This window comes from Meriones unguiculatus, chromosome 1 (assembly GCF_030254825.1).
Source record: "Meriones unguiculatus strain TT.TT164.6M chromosome 1, Bangor_MerUng_6.1, whole genome shotgun sequence".
NCBI lineage: Eukaryota > Metazoa > Chordata > Mammalia > Rodentia > Muridae > Meriones > Meriones unguiculatus.
Genome location: NC_083349.1, coordinates 61,548,057 through 61,571,026, shown reverse-complemented (window position 1 = coordinate 61,571,026; position 22,970 = coordinate 61,548,057). Strand labels below are relative to the sequence as shown.

The following is a 22,970-nucleotide window of genomic DNA, read 5'->3' as shown; positions in this document are numbered from 1 at the left end:
TCTTAGTGATGGTGACGACACATCCTCCCCAAGAGGCAACAGCACGAATCTTAGGCATTTGGCTTATTTTCTTAGTCTAAAGGATACTGCCACGAGCATCCTAGCCTAACGCTCTTAGTCCCACCTGCATCGCCATTTCCCTCAAGGTCAATAAACATGACCCTAAAAGGACCTGTGCATGTATCGCCACATTAATTTCCATAAATCCACCAAGACCCACTGATTTTCATGAGCGGAGTGGAGGTGAAGTTCTGAAAGGTGGAGTTAGAACGCAGGACGGGTTCCTCTGTCCTCCCTTCTCCATCTTGAAGTTAACTGCCTGGCAAGATGAGACAGAGTTCCAAGCCTTTGGGGTCTGAAGCCTAACTCTGTTTCTGACTCTTACTGGCTCTGAAAACTGAAGCCTCAGATCCCCTCATCTATAAAATGGGCACAATTACCTCTATTCTGCTGACTAGCCAAAGAGGCTTTCATAGTCCCTGAAAAGATGCCTGAGAACATTCTGCGAACACCAGATTAAAGGCTCCGGGTTAAAGGGCACTATTACTACCCTAGTCGTATCCTGGAAGACTAGGAAGTGGGTTGTTTTGCTTTTTAATTGTTGTTGTTGTTGTTGTTTGAAAAGCGCTGGGACTTTTAGCTATCATTGTACCCCTAGAACCTAAGTGCACCTGGCTCTGATAATGATGAAGAAATCAGCTTTCCAGAGAGAATTGGCTGGGTCCAATCCAGCAGCATCTTCCAAAGGTCAGAGACATGCTGGAAGCTAGAAGGCCTGGGGCTGAGCCCAGGGCCTCCCCCAGAGGATGCTGGGTGGATGGAGGGACACACACAGCAAACCTTCCCGGTAAAGGTCCATCCATTTGGAAGCTCCCTGCCCCCTCTTTCTAGGGTTCAGACCATATATCTTGTCTTTGGATAAACTAAAAAAATTAATAAAATCAAGCTGACTCAGTCGGTGCAAAAGATCACCCCCTGCAGAAGACCCCGGGAGCACACCATCCGCTCCTACCGCTTTAGTCCTGGATCTCTAAGACCCTCCGCTTGAAAATGCAACTAGTGCTTCCAGCCGGATCTCCGCAGCCCAAGGCAGATGCAACGAAGACCACGGCGACTCTCCGGGGAAGCTCGGCTGGAGAGCCGGGGTTTCCCTCCACTCTGCCCTATCCTGCCCGCAAACGCCTTTCCCACCCCTTCACCCTGCCCAGCACCGCTGGAGGGGACTCCGGTGACGTCGCCGGGGCAGACGGCGAGAACTACGCAGACCCCCACCGACAGCCATCCTCCCTCACCTCCACCACCAGCACCCATCAGCCGCTCCGGCGAGCCCACCTCCACCTTCAGAAAGGCCGTTCACGCCGCTCGGATGCACACAACAGGTGGCACCCGCGGGTCCTCCCTAACCGCACCTTGCCCACCTCTCCACCTGCGCCGCAGCCCTCCAGCTGCGCCCCGGAGGACGAAGCCTACCTTTGAGGTTCTGGGTCTGGCCCCGCGACGCGCGGCTCTGGTTTCCTCGCTGCAGAGAGGAGACGCTGGAGAAGTTGTTACCCATGGCATCGGCCCCCCGGGGGTGCTCCGGCGGGCACCAGGCGAGGACGGGTAGGAGCGGAGGAAAGGTGTGCAAGTGTGTGTGCGCGCGGGTGCGCGCCGCCGGGGGAGGGCCCTGGCGGGGCTGCGGCCGGGGGCGGGCGGTTCGCGGTCTCCGGCTCGCCCCGGGCCTGGCTGTCTTCCCTCGGGGGGTCCTGCCCTAAGCGGGGGTCCTCGCGCCAGCCGGCTACCGAGCTCTCATGCCCCGCGCCCGGGGCGGCCCGGCCCCTGGGCCCCGGCCCGCGGCGCGCGCCGCTCCTCTCTGCCTGGGGTTGGAGCTCGGGTTCCGGCTGCGGGTGGGCGGCGCAGCGGCGGCGCGCTCCCCGCGGGCCATAGAGTCCGGGCTCGGCGCGCGGCTGCTCGGAGGCTCGGCGGCGGGCTCGGTCCCCGCCCGCGGGGATGGCCGCGGAGACGTGCGTGGCGCCCTCCCGCCCGCGGGTGAGCGTGCAGCGCCCGACTGGTGTGGCCCGCCCCCGCTCCTGCCGGGTCCCTCCCGAGGCCGCCGCCCCCAACCCCCGCCCTAGCGTCGCCCGGACTCCCGGGCTCCGGTTGTTATGGCGACAGCCGCGCCGGTGAATGAGCGTCTTAGTGACACGCGCGCGCCCGCTCTGCCAGATGTGGACCCGGGGCGCGCCGCGTTCCCGCTGGGCACAAGTTCTCGAAGGCGGACGGGGGTACGGGGGTGCGGGGGTGGCGGGTGGGGAACGGCACCGCTCCGGACCTGACATCAGGAACAGAAGGGGGCTCCAGAGGTTGAGCGTATTCCCGTCCTGGGACATAGAACTTGAAAACAAGAGGAACAGGACCTCCACAACCCAGGAGCCCCGATGCCAGGGCGTGGCGAGGCAGTCCTAATGGAGGCTCCCTACCACCGAGAACAGGGCCTGGCACAGGTTAAAACTCTCCGGAGTGAATGGATGATGGATCAAGACAATTAGGATAAGGAATATAGGCGCCCCCCTTCCCTTCGCTCCCCCAAACCAGAACCCCAGCCAGACCCATTTCCTGACTTAGGGCCTTTGCATGCTCAAGCCCAGAGAACCGCAAGAACCAAGTTGAGGGGACAGAGCTCAGGCGCAAACGGTGAGAGAGTTACCGCTTCCAAGCTGAAGGAATCTGTCAGCTGGAAAGCTAAGCGGTTGGAGAAGGGGGGCTATGGCCTATGGTAGATCAAGGCGGCTTTTTGGAGGAAGGGGGGCGGTCTGTAAATGTCCTGTTCACGTGACTCTTCCCTCGGTGTAGCTCGGTGTAGCTCGGTGCTGCAACCTGCAGGAAGGAACCAGGAAGTCATCCTCCCACTTGGATCTGGGGCGTTTCTTTCTCCGTGGATACTACCTTGACTGGCCTTCCTACCTCTCTAGGCTTTCTGTCGCTCTCTAATCTGACTTCGGCGACTCTGATCCAGAGTCCTGGAAGGCATGAGTGGGGCACAGACCTCTCCTCCATGCTTTTCTGGAAGTTTCTTCCCACACATCTCCATGGAACCCATCCTCAATATTTGGGTACAGCCCATGCCCTGCTCTTCCCTGACCATCCCAACTAAGCAACCCTGTCACTGTCTGTCATTTTCCATGGGATTATCCCATTCTCTTCATGGCTTTTATGTGACTCTGCCTAAAAGTCGCCTTTTCTGCTTGCTTAGACTCTGCCTCTCCCAATAGCGAATAAGCGTAGTGAGGGGAGAGTTCGTCAGCCTCGTTCCCCGCGGTGTTCTAGCCCACAGGGCAGTACAGTAGATTCTCAAAAGTATCTGTCAAGTGGATGGCGCTCCCTGCCTGGCAGCAGTCACACCCTACTGTGATCCTTGGAAACAGAATCTCTGAATCCCTCTCTAGTCCCCGTCCTGCCTTTGACTCCCATCTCATTCCTGGCCTTTCATCCTTAAGTTTCAGAGACTCCAGGCAAGCTAGAAATACCTGTGAGAGGTACACCCTGGTGTTTGAGGGGAAAGACAACCAGCCCCCAGCCCCAGCCCCAGCCCCCAGCCTCTGGAGTGCCTGGGATCATGTGCGGACCAGCTGCAGAATGGTCAGGCCTGGTGCCTTCCCAACACTTAGCCCAATGGATGACTCATTCGTCAGAAATCTGTGGGCTCTTAACAGCTACACACATTAGCACACACCTCTGCTCTACACAAATGAACTTGCTGTACAGCATATATACTCATGTCTGTGAAGAGAGGGTAGCCACAGCTGGGGAGAACAGACATTTTTAGGAGTCAGAATAAAATTGTGGACTCTGTATAAAGGAGACTAATTCCCCTGAGTGTATGAAGGGCAGGGCCCTGCCTAGGTTTGTTTTTTGTTGTTGTTGTTGTTGCTTTAATTTATTTTTATGTACATTTGGTGTTCAGCACACATATATGTCTGGGTGAGGGAATCAGATCCACTGGAATTTGAGTTACAGACCAGACAGGTGTGAGCTGCCATGTGGATGCTGGGAATTGAACCAGGGTCATCTGGAAAAGCAGCCAATGCTCTTAACAGATGAGCTATCTCTCCAGCCTGGCTGGGGTTTGTAGACAGTTGTGGGAGAGGCTCTAGGTCCTTCTGGGAATAAGCTCACTTTTGTCTCCTGGGAAGCTTGGGTAGGGGGATGGGAGACCTAAGGCCCCGGAAGTAGATGACAGCCACCACAGGCCCCACACAGGCCTAAACCTGGGCTATGGGGAAAGCAGAAGAGAAATGAAGGCCAAAGAGACAGGAGGAAATGAGGGAGGGAGGGAGGGAGGGAGGGAGGGAGGGAGGGAGGGAGGGAGGGAGGGAAGAAGGGAGGATGGGAGGGAGGGAGGGAGGGAGGGAGGGCCAGCAGTGAGTCTTTCCTGAGAGTCCAGAGGCAGTGGAAGCTCTCTGCTGCTCAGAGTAGCCTGAGCTCCAAAGAAAGTGAAAAGTATTTTTTAACTTGGGGATCACAGCCTGCTTAGATGTGCATATCCTCTGCACCCTGTTTAAACTTTAATCTCACTTTAGGACCCCAAAAGACAGACATGGGATCCCTGGACCTTTTTATCCTTCTTCCTAATGTGGCCACAGTGATTAACTCTCCTTTTAATTAAGGACCAGTTGCCAGATATGGCTCAGGACATAGCTGTAGTTCCCTGTTCAGTACAGTATCCAGAATGAAAGCTGAGAGCAGTACCAAAACTTTCCCTGACTCAAGAGGTTAAAAAAAAAAAAAATTACTGGAGGATGATAGGGCTCCACCGGGCTGGGGCAAAGGAGCCACACCAGTGGTGAATGTGAAGGGCCATGCCATGGCATGCTGAGTGACAACGCTCTGAGTGACAATACTCTGCACAAATCTGCACACGGGCCCCTTAGTGTCACCCCCTTAGTGTCACCCCCTTAGGGGGCCCCTCGTTACCCCGAATTGGTTTTTCTGGGGTGTTCAATTGGGGGATAAGACATCACTGTTAATTGTCAACTGGAGGTAGGTCTATAGCCGGGCAGAGACCTAAAGAAGGAGAGTGTGGCTGCATGTGACCCAGCGGAGTGTAACCCTCCAAGTTGTCCTAGGGTCCAGGGTTCCTAGCAAGGACCCTGGGTAAACACACCTCAAAGAGCCACGGAGCACCAGCAGCCTTCTTTCCCCTGGTCACTGAGCTGAACCCCAGACTTTTATGTTTCTTTTTTTCTTCTTTTAAAAAATATTTATTTTATTTATTTTTTATTATTAATTTAAAAATATTCACTTTGTATCTCAGCTGTAGTCCCCTTCCTCATTCCCTCCCAACCCCACCCTCCTTTCCTCATCTCCTCCGCCCCTTCCCAAGTCCACTGGTAGAGGAGGTCCTCCTCCCATTCCCTCTGACCCTAGCCTATCAGGTCTCACCAGGATTGGCTGCATTGTCTTCCTCTGTGGCCTGGTAAGGCTGCTCCTCCCTCAGGGGGAGGTGGTCAAAGAACAGGCCAATCAGTTCATGTCAGAGACAGTCCCTGTTCCCATTACTAGGACACTGAGCTGCCATGGGCTACATCTGTGCAGGGGTTCTAGGTTATCTCCATGCTTGGTCCTTGGTTGAAGTATCAGTCTCAGAAAAGACCCCTGTGCTCAGATTTTTTGGTTCTGTTGCTCTCCTTGTGGAGCTCCTGTCCTCTCCGGGTCTTTCTATCTCTCCCTTCTTTCATAAGATTCCCTGAACTCTGCCCAAAGTTTGGCTGTGAGTCTCAGCATCTGCTTTGATACCCTGCTGGGTAGAGTCTTTCAGAGCCCCTCTGGTAGGCTTAGGCTTCTGTCCTGTTCCCTGTTTTCTCCCTCTTCCAATATCCGTCCCATTTGCCTTTCTGAGTGAGGATTGATCGTCTTACCTGGGGTCCTCCTTCTAGTTTAGCTTCTTTAGGTGTACAGATTTCAGTATGTTTATCCTATATTATAGGTCCAGTATCCACTTATAAGTGAGTATATACCATGTGTCTTTCTGAACCCCAGACTTTTAAGCCCCTTCCCTGACTCTGATGCAACTTACAGGCGACAAGGAGGTAGCTCAGCCCCATCCCGGAAGGGAGGAGGGAGACTAGGGCTATCAGTACCACAAGGAGAGCCAGGCGGTGGTGGCGAACACCTTTAATCCCAGGCAGAGGCAACTTCTGTGAGTTCTAGCCCAGCCTGGTCTACAGATCGGTTCCAGGACAGCCAGGGCTACACAGAAAAACCCTGTCTCCAAAACCAACCAACCAAACGAACAAAAACAATACCACAAGGTGGGGTTCTAGCAGCTGTCGATATGGCAACTCTTTCCAGCAGTTCAGAGTCAGAGAGAGAGCGTGTCTGTTTGTGTCCATGGAAACATGAGGAGCTGAGCTCATGTTAAAAGAAAAGAAAAGAAAAGAGAAGAGAAGAGAAGAGAAGAGAAGAGAAGAGAAGAGAAGAGAAGAGAAGAGAAGAGAAAAGAAAAGAAGAAAAGAAAAAAAAATCTGGGCATGAGGCACATGCCCGCAATCCCAGCAGGAACAGAAAGACCCCTAGGGTTTTGCTGGCCTGCTGGCCTAGCCAACTTTTTTATTTAATTTTTTAATTTAAAAATATTTTATACAATATTTTGACCATATTTCCCCTCTCCCAACTCCTCCAAGATCCTCCTTACATCATACCTATCTCTCTCAAAACAAAAAAACAAGATGAAAAATCAATGCAAACTATATATATTATTTATAAATGTGTATATGAAGCAAAAATTACCAAAACAAAACAAAAAACATACACAAAACCATGGACTCCATTTTCTGTTGGCCAATTACTCCTGGGCCTGGGTCTTGCCCTGGAGTGTGGCTGATATGCCCAGTGACACTCCCCTCCCCTCAGGCTCAAGGATCTATGCAGAAGAGGAGGAAGAAAGATTGTAAGAGCCAGAGTTTGGGGGCGACTCCACAGAAACAGCATCTTCCAGGCACAACAAGACGGATGCACAGAGCCTATGACTAGACCTTCACAGATTCAAGCCAGACAGAATTCCAGCAAAGAGAAAGGGAAATGGCCATAAAATCCCACCCTAACCAAGAGGCTGTAACTGGTACCTGCTGGGTAAGGGAAAATCAGTTTTCTACAAAGATGAGTCACTGACTATAATCTAGCCAAAAGTTTAAGCCTGAGGTTTAGTGAGAGACCCTGTCCTCTGACCTCTACACACACACACACACACACACACACACACACCTGCATGCACACAAGCATGTAACACACACTAACTGTAATGTGTTGTTGCTGATGTTGTTTTTAAATGAAAGTCCCAACCGTTCTATTTTACCAAGAAAGACTCAGGAGCCAGATGCTAGGATGAAAACCCACTAGCTCAGAGAGGCAGAGAAAGCACCCAGCAGGTGTCGGATAGGCCTCAACCAAACCAAACAAGAAACAGGGTCCTACAGTTCACAGTTCTGGAGTTCGCAATGGAATCTAATATTCTGCCATGTATTATGAACACTATTAATGAACAGTGTGTGCCTGGCACTGAGCAAGATGTCGGTTCCTTGCAAGCAATACTTTGAAACCCACATGTGCACCAGAATTATCCACAGGGGCTTGACTGGGAGGACAGTGCTCAAATGGAGCGCCCCCTTCCACCAACAGATTCTGACTCAGCAGAAGGCAGGTCTTAGGGAAGCTGCCTCTGACCACGTGTCCTAATGGAAAGGATGAGATTCAAAGCAATCCTGCAGGCTACCCTAGGAACACTGAGTACCAAAAATTAGGCCAGTGTGAGGCCACCTGGGAAGGAGGGCAGCTGTGCTGGGAAGAGGGACCACAGTCCCTCCTGAGCCTTGACATCTCCAGGCAACATTGAGTCAAAAATCAATAGTAGGGCTAGTCACAGAACTGTAAGTTTTTTTATCTTTGGGGCCGACTCCACCAGTTCAAGTATACCAAAGTACACCATCCCCAGGGCCTGGAGAGACGGCTCCTCGAGTGGTCACTTGTTGCTCTCTCGGAGGACCAAAGGAGCTCAGGACCCAGCACCCATATCAGGCAGCTCACAGCCACCTGGAATGTCAAGTCCAGGGGATCCGGCCACTCTCTTCTGGCCTCTGCACGCACCTATGTGCACATACATACAAACCTATATGTACATACAAACACATAGACACACCCACAGGTAAAATACAATAAATCTTTCTTTTTATATAAGTTATACAACACCTCACATGAAATGTCATTTTATCACCCTACATATTTTAAATGGAATTTTACAAATGTGGCCTTGGAGTCAAAGGACTACCAGGAAGTCACTGATTTTATGACTGATTTTATTTCTAAGCAATCATGCATGTGTTGTATTTCTTGCCAAGTGGCGGGGAGGGAAAAAAACCATGGTCTTCAAGAATAATGAAATATTTATGAGTACTACTTTTAATGACTTTTAGTGAGCGGACATGATGTCAAGTTTGGAAGCAGGTATGCCAACATTTCTTAATTTTACTTTTGAAGGTTATTGTTGTTTTGTTCTGTTTTTTATAATTTGGAGTCATCAATTTCCCCCCAAGTCATAAGCAGACCCTTAAAAGCCCGCTGGCTACATGTTGGGTCTAGGGTGCCCACAGACAAAGCCCAGACAAAGGCCCGAATCCAACCTCCCCATTGCAGCTCAGTGCGGAAGTGGAGTCTCTCCAAGAAGCAAGAGGGAAAACAAATGTCCCACCCGGGAACCTGCGTAATGACCTTCAGTCCAAGCTTCCATGGGCCCCTTCCAGACCACTGGCTCAGATAATTACAGCAAGTGGAATTTATTTTAATTTTCTTCATTTTAAAAATTTCATGTACATGGGTGTTTTGCTTACGCGTATGCCTCTGTACTGGATTGGTGCAGTGCCTATGGGAGCCAGAAGGGGGCATCTGGCCCTCTAGGACTAGAGTTGCAGAGCGTTGTGGGCGGTTGTGTTGGCGCTGAAAACCTAACTGGGTGTTCTGGAAGAGACCTCCGCGCTTGAACACTGAGTCACCTCCTCAGCCGTAAGCGGCATTCAGAAGAACTTATTCTACTGTGCAGTAAGCCTTGGCCTGAGCACCACCCATGAGTCAGCTCGCTGGAATCAGCCACGTGAGTTGCGTACTGTTGGTGGTATTGCTCTTCCCATCGAGCAAAGGAGAATCCCGAGGCTTAGGGACGTTGCCTGGGAGCCGGTAAGTGAAGTGCCCGAGTTACAGCGCTAGGAAATCTGAGTTCAGATCCCTGCGCCTGTGAACTGTGCCTGTACCACCCCTTTGTGCCTTGAGCTGGAGGGAGGCATCTATGGTAAGAACAGTGTTTTTACTGTGTTCAGGAACCAGCCTCTTTCTGCTAGAGAACCCACTCCCCAGGCTCTTTAACCAGGGAACAGCCGACGGGCTGCTGATGGACACAGACAGAGCGCGCCGAAACCCAAGAAAGGTGGTTGAAATGGGTGCAAGCCCCAGCTTCCTGTTTCTCTCTTAGATAAGTGAAGCGGCCTGTACTTGGCAAGAAAGCCCCCCAAGAATGCTACAAAGACCAGGGACTCATAAAGGGAAAACACGATAAATACGATTGCGTTACGCTGTAAAACTCTTTGACGGCAAACGTCAAACGGGAGTCGGGTGGCGCCTTTCCGGTTAAATCACACTAAATGCCCTTTGTCCTAACACCTGGTAAGGGGGTGAGCTGAGGCCACAGCAGTAGCTGCTGCTCAAGAGGGGTCCCACAGGTACACCCAAAAGCACTTTGGCACTTCTCCCTTTGTGTTTCAAGGTCCCCCCTCCACCACTAGAGAGCAGTAGAGCATCATGGGAATCTCCTTAGTGCCTTCTAACTTTTGAAGGAGAGAGCCTCAGGCCAATCGAAACACTTTAAAGGATGTCCAGGCTTCTTTCAAAAGGCAAAGATCTTATGGAAGGACTTGTGCGCCCTGAAACGTGAATTAGCTACTTTCGTATGAAGCAAACGTCAGTGAGGAAACTGGCCCTACTGTAGGCTCTGAGCGCTCCACCCTCCTACCTAGATTCGCTTCACCGGGGCCCCTTTCTCGTTTTTTCATCCTGACAGAGGAGTCCTCCCTACTGTGGCAACTGACCAAAGGACAGACCATCCACAAGCACTCCTCAGCGTAAGCGAAGCCCAGGCCCCCTTCAGAGCACCCCTGGGCATAGCCCTCGCTGCCTCTGGTTACCCAGGGTGGACATCTGCGCAGGCCAGCATCGTGGCTCTCTAAGCAGGCTACTATCCTCAGGGCTGGGACTCTCCTCAGCCCAGTCTCTCCACAAACACACGATCACCCACTTCCCGCTGGGCCAGCTGGAGATGTTTCCATCAGCAAGAGGGTAAAAGGAGGCCAGGCACAGTGTCCCCTGCCTTTGATCCCAGCACTCAGGAAGCAAAAGTAGGCAGATCTCTGTTAGTTAAAGGCCAGCCAGGGCTACGTAGTGAGGTCCTGTCTCAAAACGGGAAGAGGGCGTGGGTAAAAGAAAGTCTGCAGTCACTTTGGGTTCGGTGGACTTGGGGAGTAGAAGTGAAAATCCCAAAGTGTATCCTGGTACTCCCTCGCCCCAAACCATTAGCCCCCCCCCCGTCCTGTCCTGGAATTTCTCTGTATGTAACCCCACGTGTAGTATTCAAAGATCTCTTAAGTCAGAAAACCGGTGCTCTCTACCAGATCGACAAACTTGGCATTATAGTTCACGTATATAGCTTGTTAGTCAAAGCAAAAAGGAAAGAGAAGAGAAAGATAATTTTATAAAGCTCATTTGTCTCTTTTTCTGAAAAGAATGAAGTGTAGAATGTATAAAGCCCAGGGACAGCTCATTGGCAGAGCACCTGCCGCAAGCACAAGGCCCTGCATTCAACGCACAGTACTGAAAAAACAACAATAAAACAAAGTGTTCCAATTTCTGCATCCTGTAGAATATGACTAAGAATTTACATAAAGGAAGAATATTAAGGCTGGAATCTACTTCTTTTATTGTGTCAATCATACTATTTCAATTCTGGCTTCTTGTTGTTGTTTAGATTTATTTTATGTGTATGTGTGCAGCCTGAGAGTATGTGTAGCATGTGCCTAAAGGTACACATGCAGGCCAGAAGAGGATGTCAGAACCACTGAAACCAGAGTTACAGGCCGTTATAAGCTGCCTGATGTAGGTGTGGAAACCGAACCCAGGTCCTCTGCAAGGGCAGCAAGTGTTCTTAACCACAGAGCCACCTCTTTAGCCCCCTTGATCCTGTTTTTAGAAATAGCATTTTTGGGGGACTGGAGAGATGGCTCAGCCAGTAAAGACACTGTGCTGGTTGGTGTTTGTCAACTTGATCCAAACTAGAATTACCTCCATCAGATTGTCCTGCAGACGTGCCTGTGAGGCATATTCTTGGCTGCTAATTCATAGAAGAGGGCCTCCCCACTGTGTTACCACCCCTAGGCAGGTGAGCCTGGATTACACAAGAAAGCAAGCTGAGCAGACCATGGAGCACAAGCCAGTAAGCCAGTTTCTCCCCGGTTTCTGCTTCGTTCCTGCCTCATGCTATTGCCCTGTCGTCCCTTGATAATAGATTCTAACCTGCAAGATATACCAAGCCCTTTCCTCCCCAAGTTGGCTTTGCTCAACACAAAACAAACTAAGAAAGAAATTGGTACTGGAAGTGGAGTATCCCTGTGATGAGCCTGACCATGCTGTTTTTGAAAGTTTAGTGAAAAGGATTTTGGAGCTTTGGGCTGGAAAAGGTTGCTGAGTGCTTAAAGCTTAAGGAGCTGTTGTGGGTACCTACAAAAGAGAAGTACAGATGGTGGAGGCCTTGCTTGTGAAGTCTCAGAGGGAAGTAAAAACTCTGCTGAGCCAGTTGTGTGATACTGAATTAAGAGTCTGTTTTATGGGCAGTGGATGCTGGTTAGCCAGAGCTGAAAACCCAGTTGTGCACAAGAGTCTCCCACATGGTGGTGGTTTTGAAGGAGTAAAGGGTCACAGAGAGAAACCAAAGCACAGAGCTATGTGGCAGGAAAGAGTCTCCCAGGAGGCCATTCACTGAAGTACAGATCCAGAATATTGGAGAAGACAGGACTAGGTGACAACTGCCAGACGGTAGCAGCTACAGAGTGGAGCTGGCCTGAGCCTTCAAGACAAGTTCTATATGCTGTGAATAGCAGAGCAGCACAAGTGGAGTTACCCAACCCTTCGGAGCCTAGAAAATTGTGACTTCCAGATACTAGACACTGAGCTATCTACTCCGTTGGATTTGGGGTTTTCTTAAGTCTAACTTTTTTTTTAATGCCCTTTGGAGTAAGAAAGTATTTAACTTATTTTTTATTTTATAGGAACACAGTTAAAAGACTGGGTATTTTAAAGAGACTTTGAGCATTTAAAGTGAATTCTTTAAAGACTGGGATGTTTAAAATTATGTTAGCTGGGTGTGGTGACACATGCCTTTAATCCCAGCACTCGGGGAGTCAGAGGCAGGCGGATCTCTGAATTCGAGGCCGGCCTGGTCTACAAAGTGAGTCCAGGACAGTCAAGGCCACACAGAGAAACCCTGTCTCAAAAAAGAAAAGGAAAGTACAACAGGAAAGATATAAAATAGAAAGTCTCCCCTTCTGGCCACCCGTGGTAATAACCGTACAAAAACAGTTTGTATAATATTAAAGCTGTGTGTGTGTGTGTGTGTGTGCATGTGCGCGCGCGCGCACACGCACACACGCACACACACACACACACACACACACACACACGCATGCTCAAGCCTGAACTAGAAGGGGTGAGACTGTGTAATATGCAAGCAATGCCTTTCGAGTTTATCAAAGTCCACAAAAGTTTCTAATTTGCATAGGCACAGGTTTGCTTCATTCTTTCAATAGCTGCACAGCTCTAGCTCTAGTCTTATAAATGGTCGTGTTTCCTTTAAGCAACCCCTTTGCTGATGGAACTTAGTTTGTTCCCAGTTTTGTTGCCACCACAGTAACTTGGTAACAAGCATCCTTGTTTGTCTTGGCCACACCTGCACATTTGCACATCTGCACATCTGCAAACTGGGAGCTAAGGAATTACTTGCTGGAAGGGCATCTGTGGTTAAATAGACCACCAAATTCTCCTACTGAGCCGCCATATTTACCCATCAAAATGTGTGTGTGTGAAACTGACTATTTCTGTAAGCCTCGCTGACATTGAGTGTCATCAGCAGCTTCATTTCTAACTACTCGGTAAGTGCTTTTGTTTGGTTGGTTGGTTGGGTTTTTGCTTTGTTCTTCGAGACAGGGTTTCTCTATGTAGTCTTGGCTGTCCTGGAACTTTCTCTGTAGACCAGGTTGGCCTCACCGAGATTTGCCTGCCTCTTCCTGAGTGCGTGCGCCATCACACTCAGCTCTTGGTAAATTTTAAAAGGCACAAGCTTCATTGTGAATGAGGATGCACAAGTTTGGGGCACTTGTGTTTCAGTATCTGGGAATTGCCAGTTCAGATCCTTTGTCCTGTTTGCACTTATTTATTTGAATTTGTGACAGAGACTCGTACAGCGTGGCTGGACTCCAAGTCTCTATGTACTGAAGGTTAACCTTGAAAGACTGATCCTCTTGCCTTTCTTTCTCAAGTGTGTGCCAACACACTTACCTTTTGCGGCCATAGGGATCAGACACAGGGTTTTGTGTGTGCTGGGGAAGCACTCTGGCACCTGAATTACATCCCGACCTCACTTTGTCCAGTTTTTCTGAGGGACTATTCACGTCTTTTGTAATGACTCAAACTTTCTGCAAGGTAAGTGCACAAGCCTTTGTGTAGTATGTGTGGCAAAGACGGTTTTTCAGTCCTCTTTGTTGTTTTTAATTTGGCTTATTGGTATTTTTTGCTCACAGAATTTTCTAGTTGTTTATTTTGTTTCTCCTTTTTATTTTTTTTAAGGTTCACTGGAGACACTGTCTCCCTGTGTGGCTCAGGTTGTCCGGGAACTGGTTTTTCAGCCTGGATGACCTTGACCGAATAATCCTCCTGCCTCTGTCTCCCAAACGTTGGTATTACCCATGGTCACTACCACACCCAGAAATGCGTTTCTGGTTTACACAGGTCTTTGCCTCTCTGCACAGCACCCAAGAGCTGCGTTCTGCTCACAGAGGCGTGGGCCTGGGCCATTTACATAAAGCTTCTTGTCTAACATTCTCTTTTTAATTGCATGTTTAGGACGTTGAGACATGAAATTTATTTTGGTATGAAGAATGGGGGTTGTGTACGGTGACACATGCCTATAATCCCAGCACTTGAGAGGCTGCAGGCAGGGCACAGCCAGGTCAAGGCTGGCCTGGAGCACAGAGTGGGACCCTGTTAAAAAGAATGAAATAGGGGTTTAGTTCAAGTTGTTCCCGGCTAGTCAGCCAGCTAGTCCTGTGCTACTGGCTAGGTAGTCCCCTTCCGCTGCCATCCTCTCACTCTTGGCACCACATGTCCCCAAGGAGACAGAGAACCAGAGAACCAGGTCACTTAGAGGCACAGAGAGCCCTGCTACTCTGCTGGAGTCAGTAGCCTTCCAGCCCCGAGAGAAAAGTAGGACATTCATTCGCTGCCTTTAAAAGAAAGACGATTCTGGGGAACCCCCGGGGGAGCAGAATCATTCTACCCTGCGGCAGTGACACAACCACACTCGTATTTCCAGATAGACATGCACACATGCACTGAGTGTTCTGCTTTGCTTTGCTTTTAGTCGTGGAGTCTCAAAATGTAGACCCAGTTGACCGGGGACTTGCTGTGCAGAGCAGACCAATGTCGAAGTTGTGGCAATCCTCCTGCGTCTGCTTCCCACGTGTCAGGGCTACAGGAGTTTGCCACCACACCTGGATCAGATAGAGGCAGCCATTCCTATCAGGCCTGTAACAATAGAAACTCCATGAATTCCAGCACTTGGGAGGCTGAGGGAAAGTGATTGTAGTGATTATGCGTTCTAGGACAGCCCATGTTACATCATGAAAGCTTGTCTCCAAAAGCAAATTAAGAGATAAACACATAAACAACAGCAGGGCCACAGGAATATGATGAAGCTAACATCTCAAAAATAACAAGCCCTTTACCTTAATTTTTTACTTTAAGTGTGCCCACAGAGTCCAGAGGAGATGTTGGGGCTGGAGTTTCAGGAGGCTGTGAGCACCGCCAGTGGGAGTTCTCTGTACCAAACTTGGGTCCTCTGCAGGAGCAGTGTGTGCTCTTAACCACCGAGTCCTCTCTCTAGCTCCTCAAGTCCTTTCAAAAGGAAAAAAACAAAACAAACAAACAAAAATCCACAAAACACTGGGGGGGTGGCACACACCTTTAATCCCAGCTCTGGGGAGGCAGAGGCAGGTGGATCTCTGTGAGTTTGAGGCCAGGTTTGTTTACAGAGTGAGTTCCAGGACAGCCAGGGTTACACAAGGCTGTCTCGAAAAAAAAATTCTTTTCAGAAGAACCCCAAGAATGTATCTACAAGATTCCAACTCAAAAAAAAAAAAAAAAAACCAGACAGAAGCTAATTCTACAAGCATCTTCCAGTTGCAAGTTAATGCATGCTCATGGATGTTTTCGTGGACTCTAAGGTTCTCCCTTACTTAGGAGCTGGAGAGACTAGGCAAGCAAGAATTGCTCCTGCTCTTTCTGGGGGCTGCAGTTTGGTTCCCAGCACCCTCGCTGGGTGGCTCAAAATCCCCTGCAATCTATTTCCGGGGTATCTGGAGCCCTTGTCTTGCTTCCACAGGCACACACACACACACACACACACACACACACACACCACACCACAAGTAAAAACAAAACCTTTCTATTGCATTTTATTTTTTTATTATGTGCATGAGTATTTTGCCTGCATGTACGCCCATGGGCCACATGCGTGCCTGGTGCCTGCATCGAGCCCTCCGTGTGGGTGCTAAGAATTAAACCTGGGTCCTTTGCTGCAACCAGTGCTCTTAACCACTGATTCTACTCTTCGGCCCCCCCAAATAAAAATAAAATCTTTAGAAAAACATTTTAAAGGAATTTTTTCTGGAATTAGAGGTGGGAATATTGTTTACTAAAGAGGCCGAGGCAGCCTGAGCAACATAGTAAAAACTCATAAAGGGTGGGGGAGAGGTGCATGAGGAAAAAAGGGCTGGAGTGAAGGAAAGAAAGAAGGAAGGCAGAAAAAGTGAGAGTGGGAGAGAGGGAGGGAGGAAGGGAGAGAGGGAAAGAGGGAGGGAAGGAGGAAGAGAGAGATCACACAGACTAAAAGACCTGTCTCTGAGGCATGGCCAGAGCCCACTAGAGCGAAGTGGCCGAATAAGCAGACGTGCAGGCTGAAGCGTGAGAGAAGAAAGATGAGGCAGAGGTCCAAGTAAATTAGCTTGTGCACCACGAAGGATGCAGCAGCCGATGTAAGAGATGCTGAAGGCCGGGACGCTGGTGCAGGTTGTTGCTCTGTACGCTGCTGTCAGCAATACCGTCTCAATGGACTTGGAACACCCTCTCGCCGAGACCACCTGAGAACCTGGCTGCCTTCCCTACAATCAAAACAGTCCGCTGGCCCTCTGCCCTGGCCCTTTGGCCTAATGAACTAGTTTTGTTCGCTTGTGGCCAAGTGTAACTCTTGTACAATAAATCATCTTTCTTAATGTTTCTGCTGAAGAATCAAAACAAACAAACAAACAAACAAACAGGTAACTAAGGGTGAAGAGTATAGGAGGCTCCCAGCTTTCTCCCTAGCTCTGTCCCACCAGGCTGTGATCTCAAGCAGGGCATCCAGGCTTTCTGAGGGCCAGTGGGTAAAGATGGTTGCTGTATAAGTGTGACAGCCTGAGCTCAGACCCCAGAACTCACAGTGAGAGAAGAGAACCAACTGCCGAAAGTTGTCCCCTCCCCTCCACATGCGTTACGTAGCATGCACTAAAACAAAACAACAACAAAACAAAAAACAGGGGCCTGGAGCAATGGCTCAGTGGTTAAGAGTACTGGCTGCTCTTCCAGAGGTTTTGAGTTCAATTCCCAGCAACCACATGGTGGCTCACAACCATCTATCCTGGAATCTGATGCCCTCTTCTGGTGTGCCTGCATACATACAGATAGAGCACTCATACTTTAAATTAATAAAATCTTAGGAAAAAAATAGTTACTGTGTATGGGCGCATGCTTATGTATGTGTGTGTGCAGGCATGTGTGTGAACTTTTGTAATGTGGCAGAGGCTGCGTCAGTTACATTAGAAGACAAGTCCCTCTAGTCTGACCCCATTTACCAGCCCTTCGTTCAATGTCACTCTTGCCAGAGGCCTCACGTGGCCCTTTTCCCCAAAGGCTAATTCTGTGTCAGAGGGGCAGGACTAAATCATAGTTAGGCATGGTGGTACATGCCTGTGATCCCCTGAGAGCTGAAGAAGGGGGACTTCCATGGGTTGCAGACCATCCTGGGCTACCAGTAAGACCCAGTTCAGAAAAGCAAAAATGGGGCGTGGAGAGATGATGGCTGAGCAGCTAAGAGCACTTACTGCTCTCGCAGAGAACTCAGGTTCGGTTCCCAGCACCCACACAGCAGCTAGCAACTGTCTGAGATCCAGTTTTGGAAGCCCCAGATCCCCTTCTGGCTTCTGCACAAATACAGACTCGGGCTAAACACCCATACAGATTTTTTAAAGATTTATTTACTTATTATGTATATAATGCTGTGTCTGCATGTACACCTGCCTGCCAGAAGAGGGCATCAGACCTCATTATAGATGGTTATGAGCCACCATGTGGGTGCTGGGAATTGAACCCAGGCCCTCTGAACTATTACTCCAGCACACACACACACACACACACCGCCCATACACATTTTTAAAAGCAAAAATAATAGTAATAATTCAGGGGAGGAGCAGACACTCCTCTACCTTCCACCCAGCCCGAGAGCACAGAGGACATCTCCCTGGACTGTGCTGTCAGGTTTGGGCCCATCAGAAAACACAATTTTGCTCCATGCATGTTTTGTCTCATGGCACCCAGAATTTGCCTGGGAGCCTCATCTACTGTCTGCCTGTGCATACAAACCCTGAAGGCAGGCTGTGGAGGGAGTCAAGGGAAGGCAGGGCCCATTTGCCTAGAGGTGCTTCGGTCTGGCTGGTCACAGAGTGACACACCCCACCGAGAGGGGGGTGGCGATCACGTGGCGAGAGGTGTCTTTAGAGAAAGCAGGCATCTCCCTTCAGTCTCCATTGTGCTTTGGAGGATGCATGCGGCCTTTTCTGTTGTGCACTGTGGCTCTAGGAAGAAGAGAGACCCCCTCCTGTGGAGCCCAGGCCCACCACTGAGTGACCAAGCCTCAGTGTCACACCCACAGCTTTGTCCACGCAGCTGCAGCCATGGATCGGTTCCGAATGTTCTTCCAGCACCTCCAATCCAGCTCTGAGTCAGTGATGAATGGCATTTGCCTCCTGCTGGCTGCGGTCACAGTCAAGATGTACTCCTCCTTCGACTTCAACTGCCCCTGCCTAGCTCGCTACAATGCCCTCTATGGCCTGGGCCTGCTGCTCACTCCTCCTCTAGCCCTCTTCCTCTGTGGTCTCTTGGTCAATAGGCAATCTGTAGTGATGATGGAGGAGTGGCACCGGCCAGCAGGGCGCCGGAGGAAGGACCTGGGCACCATCAGGTAGGCTGGCACATACCTCTCCACTGCCCGGAGCAACTGATGCTATCCGGTGTTCCTTTTCTTGCTCCAGATAGTGCTCAACAACCAAAGATGTTCTGCTCAGTTTCCGGTTCCCATCAGGAAACATGTCTGTGTGTGTGGAGGCCAGAGGACAGGTTTCAGGGGTCAGTTCTCTCCTTCCACCCTATGGGATCTGAGGATTGAATTCAGGTCATCAGTCTTAGCCTGTTACCCTCACTGCTGGTCCAACTGGCTGGTCCTGAGGATAAGTATTTTGTTCCTATTGTTTTTCATCTTTCCACTACTGTAACCATAGGAATGAGTCAGGATTTCCAAGACTTATTCAGGTTCCATCAGTCTCGTTGAGCGCATAGCAGGTTTCTGTCTGTTGTGAGTGCAGCGAGAGGCAATGCTTTATTTAAAGGCTGTATTTCCTTTCCTGGAAGCTTCCTGAGACAAGTACCTGTTGTAGCCCTATGTCCCCAGGGTCTGTCGTATGCCTACAGGTCAGCTGATAGAGCTCAGCAGTTTCTAATACCAACCAGCTGGCATGGAATGCCTACCTGGGACCAATGCCTACCTGCTGAGCACTTTGCAAGTAAGGCGCCTCTAAGTTCACTTTGCTGGGCCCACTCCTTCAGCAGACCCGCTTTCCAGCACGATGAATCTTTGACAGTTGGATGTTAAGAACCCTGGCCAAGGGCTGAGGACGTAGACCAGTTGGTGGAGCCCTTGCCTGGAAAGCATGAGGGCCTGGGCTGGACCCCAGCACTGCGTTCTCCAGATGGGGCGGCACATTCCTTGCAAGCCCAGAACTCAGGAAGAGGAGGCAGGAGGACCAAAAGCTGAAAGTCATTCTCATCTACTACACAGAGAGTTAAAGGCTAAACTGGGCATGCTGGTATGTGAGTGTGTGTGTGTGTGTGTGTGTGTGTGTGTGTGTGTGTGTGCCTGCGTGCTCTCTCCTTCTCTCACATACGTCTAGAAATCCTAGCTGAGCTCTCGGAGCTAGGAAGAGGCCACAACTGCAGGTGCAGCTCTCGCTGGCTGGAGCTGTGCACTGGATGCCCACGGAGGCCTCCTTTCTTTGCCTCCAGGTACATGTGTTCCTCGGTGCTGCAACGCGCTCTGGCAGCACCCCTGGTCTGGATCCTGCTGGCCCTCCTTGATGGCAAGTGTTTCGTGTGTGCCTTCAGCAACTCCGTGGACCCTGAGAAGTTTCTGGATTTCGCTAACATGACCCCCAGCCAGGTGCAGCTCTTCCTGGCCAAGGTGCCCTGCAAGGAGGATGAGCTTGTTAAAAACAGCCCTGCACGCAAGGCTGTGTCTCGATACCTGCGGTGCCTGTCACAGGTAAGGGGGTCCTGCCCAGGCCCTCATGGAGACTGCGCTAACTAGCTCTATGTCCGTTTGATACAAGCTAGTGTCACCTGAGAGGAGAGAATCTCAATTAAGAAAATGCCTTCATAAAATGGGGCTGTGGGCCAGCCTGTCAGGCATTTCTTTTTAAATTAGTGATTGATGAGGGAGGGCACAGTCCATTATGAGTGGTGCCATCCCTGGGCTGGTGGTCCTGGGTTCTATAAGAGAGCACATTGAGCAATTCCTGAGGAACAAGCCAGTAAGTAGCACCCCTTCATGGCCTCTGCATCCGCTCCTGCCTCTAGGTTCCTGCCCTGTCTGAGTTCCTATCCTGGCTTCCGCTACAGTGTGGCAGCATAAGCTGAATAAGTCCTTCCCTCCCCACATGCTTCATTGTTTCATCACAGCAATAGTAACCTTTACTGAGACAGAGCCCCTGTGTTGCTTTGGGTTTGGTGCTGGATCTGGTCCATGTGACTTCCCGAGGATGCTCCTCGCTGCTGGAGTCATAACCAAGAGCAGGAGGTGTGGGGGGTTGGGACCACTGTCCTTGAGAAGCAAGCACTGGGCCATCGATACCAGCTTACCCAGAACAGGCAGCTGCCCCTGAAGGCCCCAGGAGGTGGATGGCAGAGGACTGCTGGTGACATGTGGCCTCCCACCCCAGACACACAGCGTAATGTCATTTACTGAGTACTTCCACCTCAGGTGCTGTGTTGAGCATTTCTGTGCACCCGTGTGTGTAATTCTCAGAACAACCCTTTGGCACGGATTTCTCAGAGGAGGGAGTGAGGCTCTGATAGTGTTTAGTTCACAAGGCCAAAGTCACAGAACTTGTAACAGGCAAGCTCTGCTACACATGCCAAGCTCTGGGTACACACGTCAAGGTCCTTCTTAACCACCTCCTTACAAAGGAGGTTCACCAGATGCCTGGACTCCAACTGGAAACCTCTCCACTACGCTGTAGCCTACACAGCCCCACCTCTATCCTGGCCCCCAATTCCACCACCCTCACCAATGCCTGTGCTGGCCTGGGTTGGTCTCAGAGTATTTATGAGGTCTTTATACACAGAGCCTCTCCAGGGCTCCAGAGAGCCCGATACTCTGGAGTGAAGAATACAGAGAGGCTGAGAGAAAACACAGGCTGAAGGTTTGCCGAGAGGGCCAAGATGTAGTCAGCACCTCTAGCTCTCCCAGGTTCGGGAGAAAGTGCATGGAGTTTGCAGTCAGACCCAGGTTTGCATCCTAAGTTCTAAGTTATCAATCATGCCTAGCTTATCAAGTTTTTTTCCTCTGCTTTCATACATAAAATACTCAACTTTTTCAGTGGGGGATTCTGTGTTGACCAAACAAGGAGATTGTGTAAATGGTGGCAGTCAAATCTACAACTGATGAGGATTTTCATGTTTGTGGGGCTGGGAAAAACTGCAGCTTTGGAAGATAGAGAGGAAGAAAGGGGTCAGGCAGGCGTGGGCTCCAGCATTAGAGAATGGCTTCCTGTCTCCCTCGATGTAGGCCTAGAACACTGTCCCCTTGTCCCTACTCCCAGCCTAAGAGCTCACAAAAATACAGCACAGCAGTGAGGCTAGGTGGGAAATATACATCCACACAAATGAAAGAATGGGACAATGATGGACATATAGTCAGAGGAGAGGAGGGGTGATTGGATGAATGGGCGGACATATGTTTGTTTAGATGGATGAATCGGAGGATGGGTGGCAGGATGGTGACTGGTTGGAAAATGTAGAGGTGTGATAAAGGATGGGGAGAAAGCAAAGGGAGGGGCCTTGGAGCACACACTCGGTGTAACACCACCAGATCCCTCCTGCATCTCACTAACTGACACCTACCATCCTCCAGGCCATAGGCTGGAGCACTACCTTGCTGCTGATAGTGGTTGCCTTCCTAGTCCGCTGCCTGAGGCCCTGCTTCGACCAGACAGTCTTCCTACAGCGCAGATACTGGAGCAACTATGTGGACCTGGAGCAGAAGCTCTTCGATGAGACTTGCTGTGAGCACGCAAGGGACTTCGCACACCGCTGCGTGCTGCACTTCTTCGCGAGCATGCAGAGCGAGCTGCGCTCTCTGGGGCTACGTCGGGACCCAGCCGGTGGGATCCCAGAGTCGCAGGAGTCCCCAGAGCCCCCAGAAGACCTGGATGGTGCGATCGGGAAGGCCCACCTGCGTGCAGTCTCCAGCCGGCAGCAGGTGGATCAACTCCTAAGTACCTGGTACTCCAGTAAGCCACCGCTTGACCTCGCAGCGTCCCCCAGGCTCTGGGGTCCTGGCCTCAATCACCGAGCTCCTATCGCTGCTCCAGGCACCAAGCTGTGCCACCAGGTCAATGTATAGGGATCTTGTGAGGCTCCATTTTCCCATGTCAAATGCCCATGTTAGCACAGCCTCCTTTGCTGGCCTCCTTCCCAGATAGCCCTGTATCTGCCTAGTTTCTGGGAATGTCCTGCTGTGTGGACACCATTCCTTCTGGGCCCTGAGCAAGTTCAGATTCTTATTCAGCGTGTTCAAGACTGAGTCCCTTTCCTTTCCTTTCCTTTTCCCTTTCTTTCCTTTCCTTCTTTCCTTCTTTCCTCAACCACCCCATCTCTTTCTGAGGAAGAGTCCCACTTCATCTGTCTAGCTGAAGTTGACCTTGAACTCCAGGACTAATAAGAATGGCTAGCCTCCTGCCTCAGGCTCCCTTAGTGTTGGGATTACAGGTGTGAGTCACCACTTCCTGGTTTCCAGAATTTTATCTCCAACAAGCCCCCACACTAGACTGTTTCTTCTGGTCAGTGGACCAAACTTTGAGCAGCCACAGTCAGAATAAATCCGTTGTGGATCCGGGTCATAGACATTGATACCAAATCTTAAAAAATCATCATAATAGTGTCACATGCCTGATTTCATTCAGTCGCTCTTGGTGTGAAATCTAGTGAAGAAGAGATGATTACTAGCACCCCCTTTAAATCACATTGATTGATTGTGCGTGTGT

The 22,970-nt window shown here is 50.3% G+C and overlaps 2 protein-coding genes across 2 annotated transcripts in view; one reads left to right on the top strand and one right to left on the bottom strand.

Annotated features, from left to right (window-relative positions):
• Positions 1–2,202, bottom strand: part of Neurl1 (neuralized E3 ubiquitin protein ligase 1) — a 76,129-nt gene extending 73,927 nt beyond the window's left edge. Inside the window, exon 1 of the mRNA XM_060390844.1 lies at positions 1,471–2,202. Within this exon, the coding sequence (XP_060246827.1) occupies positions 1,471–1,555 (85 nt within the window). The 5' untranslated portion in view covers positions 1,556–2,202. The remainder of the gene's footprint in view (positions 1–1,470) is intronic.
• Positions 1,485–22,847, top strand: Calhm3 (calcium homeostasis modulator 3). Its single transcript, XM_021649556.2, has 4 exons — positions 1,485–1,602; positions 18,235–18,616; positions 19,714–19,969; positions 21,839–22,847. The coding sequence occupies exons 2-4, from the start codon at positions 18,330–18,332 to the stop codon at positions 22,328–22,330; spliced, it is 1,035 nt and encodes a 344-aa protein (XP_021505231.1). The 5' UTR covers positions 1,485–1,602; positions 18,235–18,329; the 3' UTR covers positions 22,331–22,847.
• The last annotated feature ends 123 nt before the right edge of the window (positions 22,848–22,970 follow it).